We start from the raw sequence: 6,000 nt of genomic DNA on the forward strand, positions 1-6,000 counted from the left end.
TTCAAACTTCTTATCGAAGTGAAAGCTCGTTGTCATGTTGTCCCTCGGTATCAGTAATTCCGGATACCGTCTAGAAAGGATATCAATCTTCCTTCGATTTAGGCAGCTCCCCGCCTCACTCATACTACCGGCCATCCTGAATATTGATCTCCTTGCCTGCATTAGTATGTGCAGATGGAGAGGGGTTAATCCCAGAAGGACCTCCAGGGATGCCGTTGGGCATGTCCTCATTGCCTCACTGATACACACGCAAGCCAGCCTTTGGAGCTTATGTAATTCTCTGGCTTGTGTGCTGAGTTGGGTTCTTTCTGCCCAGATTACCGCTCCATAGGTAATCATTGGCCTTACTATTGCAGTATATATCCAAAGTAGTATCTTCGGACTGCAACCCCATTTTTTCCCGCTATGGATCTACAAGTCATCAGAGCCCTCGTGGCTTTTCGACAAGTGTTTCCGACATGTGTCTTCCAGAGTAATTTTTGGTCTAGCGTAATTCCCAAATATTTGACCTCTGCTTCTCGTTGCACCTCCATATCATGTAATGTTATGGCTTTCAGGTGATCCAGCTTACGCCTCCTAGTGAATGGTACTATGGTGGTTTTGGTTGGGTTGATCCGTAGTCCCACCTTCCTGCACCAGGCACTAGTAACCCATAATCCAGTTTGGATTCTATCACATAGGGTATCTTCATATTTACCCCTACAGATTAAAACAATGTCGTCCGCGTAACCCTGGACTTGTATTCCTGTATTTGTTAACACGTCCAGGAGTTCATCCACTACCGTACTCCACAACAGCGGCGATAGTACTCCACCCTGTGGACAGCCTTGAGTGGTGTTCATGATAATAGAATTTGTACCTGTTTGTACCTATATTTGTCTGCTTTCTAGCATTTGGCCCATCCAGAGTGTCAGGGTGTTTCCCACTCCTTTGCGGCTCAGGGCATCCTGTATCTCTGTGTGCGATGTGTTGTCAAATGCTCCTTCGATATCCAAAAACGCTCACAGTGCAATTTCTTTTGTTTCTATGGCATCCCGTAGTACCTCAGTCAGCTGATACAGATCAGTTTCAATTGACCGTCCTACCCGGTAAGCGTGTTGACACTGATGTAGGGGATGACGCTTTAGAACGTTAGTTCTAATATAGTTGTCTATGACCTTTTCCACTGTTTTGAGTACGAACCATGTTAGGCAGATTGGTCTGAAAGATTTAGGGTGAAAAGGATCCTTTTTACCCGCTTTCGGAATAAAGACCACTTTTGCCCGTCTCCATGCCCTTGGTATGTAACCCAGTGCTATGCTCCCCCTTACCACCCTCAAAAGAGACTCTAAGATAATTCCTAGGCCTCTCTGGATAAGTGCTGGGAAAATGCCATCTACTCCGGGAGATTTCAATGGTTTAAAAGTTCCCACTGCCCATCTTAGCCTAGCTTCTGAGCATACCTCTTTTGCTAGTTTCCAGCTCTCTTTCCTTCTCCTTTTATTCGTTGTTGGGGTATTAGGCAGATTGTTGTCGTCTGTCACCGAGGGGTGGGACCTCGGGAAATGAGTTCTGAGAAGCAGGTGTACCCTGTCCTCCTCATTCTCGGTGAATGTCCCATCTTCCTTCTTCAAGCAGATAGAGGATATTCACCCGTCTTTGGCTACAGGCTTGTACAGCCTGGTTGCTTCTGTGATCTGTTCAATCCCTTCACAGAATTCCGTAAAGCTATTCCGTTTCGCTTCCCTGAGCGCGTCGCTATACGCAGTCAGTGCATTTTTATACCTCCGCCAGTTCCTGGTGTGTTTTGCCCGGTTCAAGAGTTTTCGTACCTCTGTTCTGATCCTGGCTAGGTTCTTGTTCCACCATGGTACATCCCTTGATGACTTGACTGTCTTGGCCGGACAGCTGGCGCCATATGCGTCAATGAAGATTGTTTTGAGGTTTTCCACCACCGTTTCTAATTCCAGTTCGCTCCTGATGTCATCGCCCCCTTGAAGGTGGGCAATGTTGTTGCTCAAGTGCGTTGTGTAGGATTCCCAATCCGTTCTCTTGGGATTCCTTATTAATCTTTTTATTTTGGAGTTACCCTCAATGTTTCAAGCTCTTGGTTTTTCACAAGAGGAGTCCCAAATTACCTGCATGCCTCCTCCTTGTAGACCACGAATCTGCCCCCGGTACACCCAGGGCTCCTGAGCCAGCACTATTCCAATGTTCTCCTTGGAATTTGCCCTTGCAATCACTGCAGATGCAGCTCTCGCATGGTGGAGGTTTACCTGGGCTATCTTAGTGCTGGCCATTGGCTCCGTTATTATTTGGAGCTCTTCTCCACTGTCGGAGTGTCACCCTCCTCCTCCGACATGGCGCTTTCCTGCGCGTCGTTGTCCACTCTGAGCGCTAGGAGTCCTAGGTCTAGGTCGTCCAGCTTCTGCTCTTCACTGGGCAGCAGGTCTATTTCCCTGGTTGATCCAGTTCTTTCCGCCTTTATGGCTTTCGCGACTTCTTCAGGGACCTCGGTAAGTTTTTCACCCGATGCCTCCTCCGAGGCCTTGTGCACATGTGCACATGTTGCCGAATCGGTAGTTGATATGACAACTCCGACGTTTAATTGCCTCCAGGGATCGGTCATCTACCCCGATCGTGAGAAGTTTGCCCTTGCCCTCCACCTTGCTTCTGAAGACTCTCCATAGTCGAGTATGGAGATCTTCATTCTGAGCAATTAGGAGTCTCATAAGGTCTTCCGTTTTTATTGCCGCGGCCTTTGGCAAAAAAACTGTCACCATGTGGGCTCCTGGTATATCATCCCCAGCACATGTTGACAGTTTCACCCCTTCCCAGCCTGGCAATCTAAGAATTATGGTTCTAACCCATTCTGCGGTACCTTCCGTCGCGCAGTCCACCAGTATAAGGCCTGGTTGAAAGCGTATCCCGGTGAACACCAGTTTCGACGTCCAACCCTTGATCATCTGCTTGACGACAAGGTCTTCAATGATTTCCTGTTCCTCCCGAGTGAGTATTTGCTCGGGAAACCTTTTTGGCAGTATGGCCAGTCGAATGCCCTTGACCGCACTAGCATAGCTAATGGCGGGCTTCCTGGGTCCTGCCTTTACTCCTGACCTGCCAGGGTTTTCTCCTCCCTTGGGTTGATGTTTGGATTTTTTGGGAGCATTCCCTTTATGCAGGCTGATCTCTGCTGCTCCCCGCTTTCTCAGCTCCGGTATAGATGGCTTAGGTCTGTCCTGAGCCTTCTTAAGGGCCTCTTCTGGCTTCAGGCCTTCCTGTAGATAGCGCAGGTACCATTTAACACCGGCGCCACTGAGACCTGTCTACTTCCTGACGTTTGTTGTATTTATCTCAGACGTGCTTTTGCTGGTACCTGCTCTTTGAGCAGTGGTGTTCGTTGGCTGTTGTCCACGCAGTATACCAATGTTAACCTTGGATCTACTGCTTGACGTCCCAACTTCTCCCTTCTTGGGTGTAGTCGCCTGGCTCTCAGTAATTCGGAGACGTGCCTCCGCCTGATTAACCAGTTTTGGTGCGGCACGGGGCCCCGCTTGTTTGGTTTTCGTTTTCTTTTCTTGTTTTGTACTCATTTGATTCCCACGAGTATGGGGGTAAAGAGGTCCGCCGTGCCATAGCCCCCCGTAGCACGGTAAGGTCTAACTTACTCACTGAGGCGACCAGGTATCAGTGAGGCTCCGTTCGAATACAGTCAGTTACCCCCGACTGTAAACTATTCAATGGGCGCGGTTCGCATGACACCCTGGATTGGGGGAGGTGTTTTTCGACTCCCCAGTCTAGATCCGTAGCGTTTTGTTAATAGTAGGGTCACCTAGTACAGGGTGTGGCTATCACCACTCACTAACGGTCTTGGTAGACGAGAGGCTTGACCCCTGAAAATGCACACACCGTCCCAGAGGAGAGACAGCTCATCCTTAGAGAGAGATAGGTTGGCCTCAGGGAGCTATGTTCCGCATCAGTCTATCCTGCAGTGCACTGCTTGACCCCAAGTATTGACATAGACAGGTTACCGAAATTACTTACTGAAAAATCTCCTTATAAACGTAGATATATGCCTACATATTTGCACATTATTTAGGTCACCATCTATTCTGCCCTTTACCATGCACTAGCTAAGATCATATCGCACCAACCCAAGATTTCCTTAAAATCAACTCACCTCTAATGCAGGACTCTCTTCCGGCAAACACAACATCCTTACGAATCATCACCATTCATCCGTGGAAAATTGTTTTGTTAACACCAATGTTCAGTATTCCATTGCTTCCATGTTTGCTCTCTATAATTGTGCACTCTATCTCGGAAGACATTTTTAAGTCCTTAGCAATATTTTCACCTTGTGCACCTGCTGCCAGCCTGCTGCCAGTACATTGAATTTCGCATTCATTGCATTGGAAAAATTCCTTTATCTCCTTTCCATGTATTCTTATCGTCACCATTGATCCTTTGGCACATGGCGGCCACTTTCGGGTGTGGATGGATCCTGTTGGATGCGTTGCTGCTGCTACCACTTGTGCTGCTGATATCGTTAGATGAAATTATCTCTCTCAAGTCTGACACGCGGAAAATCGATTGCAATTGCTTGGCGAACTGTGATGACTCCAACTTTTTTGTTCAGTCTCTGGTAAGTGTTTTCATAAAATTCGTAAGAACAGTGAAAAGTTCAGAGGATGTGCGATAAAGCACATTGCCGCATTCTGGAATTGGCTCCGACATCAGGATATGTAACGTAACGGAGGACTGCAGCGACCAAGATAGCGTCAGGAGAGCCACTCCAGATACCTAACATGAAGCAAAGATGAAATGAAATCTTCTCGTTTCTTATATTGCACACGTTCTGAGCTTTTTGGACAAATCCGTCCACATATACATATGGATGATGTCCTTGCACCAGTTGGTGGGGACTTTTTGCCTTAGACTAGTTCTCATGAGTTTTGGCTTTTATTTGCAGAGATCTCGTGTCTGGTTCCTGGGAGCGAATCTACAATGGGGCATAAACGATTATCCGAAAATGCAATTGAGACGTGATGTCCTTTTTTCGTTTGCCGACGTGCTAGGTAGTTTCGATTCGAATTTAGTTTAATTTTCCTATTTTAATTTTGATAATTTCGAATTTGCTCACCTTCGCAACGAACCGCAGCGAACGTGTCCTGTTTGCCAAGTTTCATTTTATTTGTTTTTCGACAACACCGAGAAGTGAATTTTTGCATATTATAAATCCACCCAACAATTTCCAATCCGTGGAGGATGAAATCCTTTTTATGTTGAATAGGATCTGATTTTTTCCTCTATTTCAATTTAAATGCAAATGCATTGCAAACGGACTCAGGACTCCGAAAAAGCCAGTTCTGAAAGTGATTCAAAAGTGTCCAATCGGTTGGATTCATCGCGAAGGGAAGCGTCACTGTGGTTCCGAGTCGCAAGGGAGTCCTTAGTAATTTTTCGGGATTGTTATTGCTAACTTTTATTTATTTGCATGTTTCCAGTGTACATTGGAGGACTGGCAGGATTCTTCTTAGGTTGCAGTCTGCTGAGTATCACCGAATTGATCTACTATCTGACGGTGCGGTTCATCAAGCGCCTGATGGCGAAATAATATCAGCGAAGAATCTGCCCATTCGGGACGAAAATATCCTTTAAGCTTGCATTCATCTAGTGAAGCCGGCTGTGGGGAAGTTTATATTTATTCAGGTCGTGTTCACGTCAAATCACTTTGGAGCTGTTAAGGCAACTTTAATTCTATCCAGAAATATTCAAATTTTTAGCTAGCGTCTGTCAGGCAGTCCTGCAACTTTGTGCCCAACGCCTGATTTGACTAATTTGCATAAAATACGAGATCTGTTTGGAATTGTACCAGCTCAGTTTGTTCACATTCACTTTTTGCACCCGGGCTCCCTGTTCCCAGCCATTTTGAAGAGTGCGCACCAAACCAATGAAAATGCTCGTTTGTAAGTGATGAGATAATAAATTCTGAATCATTCAAGCAGCTTTGGCAATAAA

The 6,000-nt window shown here is 46.4% G+C and overlaps 1 protein-coding gene across 1 annotated transcript in view; it reads left to right on the forward strand.

Moving 5' to 3' along the window:
• LOC119654147 (sodium channel protein Nach-like) overlaps nucleotides 1–5,777 on the forward strand; it is a 96,093-nt gene extending 90,316 nt beyond the window's left edge. Inside the window, exons 7-9 of the mRNA XM_038059310.1 lie at nucleotides 4,533–4,624; nucleotides 4,952–5,057; nucleotides 5,487–5,777. Coding sequence (XP_037915238.1) covers nucleotides 4,533–4,624; nucleotides 4,952–5,057; nucleotides 5,487–5,596 — 308 coding nt within the window. The 3' untranslated portion in view covers nucleotides 5,597–5,777. The remainder of the gene's footprint in view (nucleotides 1–4,532; nucleotides 4,625–4,951; nucleotides 5,058–5,486) is intronic.
• Nucleotides 5,778–6,000: the final 223 nt, after the last annotated feature.

This window comes from Hermetia illucens, chromosome 4 (genome assembly GCF_905115235.1).
Source record: "Hermetia illucens chromosome 4, iHerIll2.2.curated.20191125, whole genome shotgun sequence".
Taxonomy (NCBI): Eukaryota; Metazoa; Arthropoda; class Insecta; order Diptera; family Stratiomyidae; genus Hermetia; species Hermetia illucens.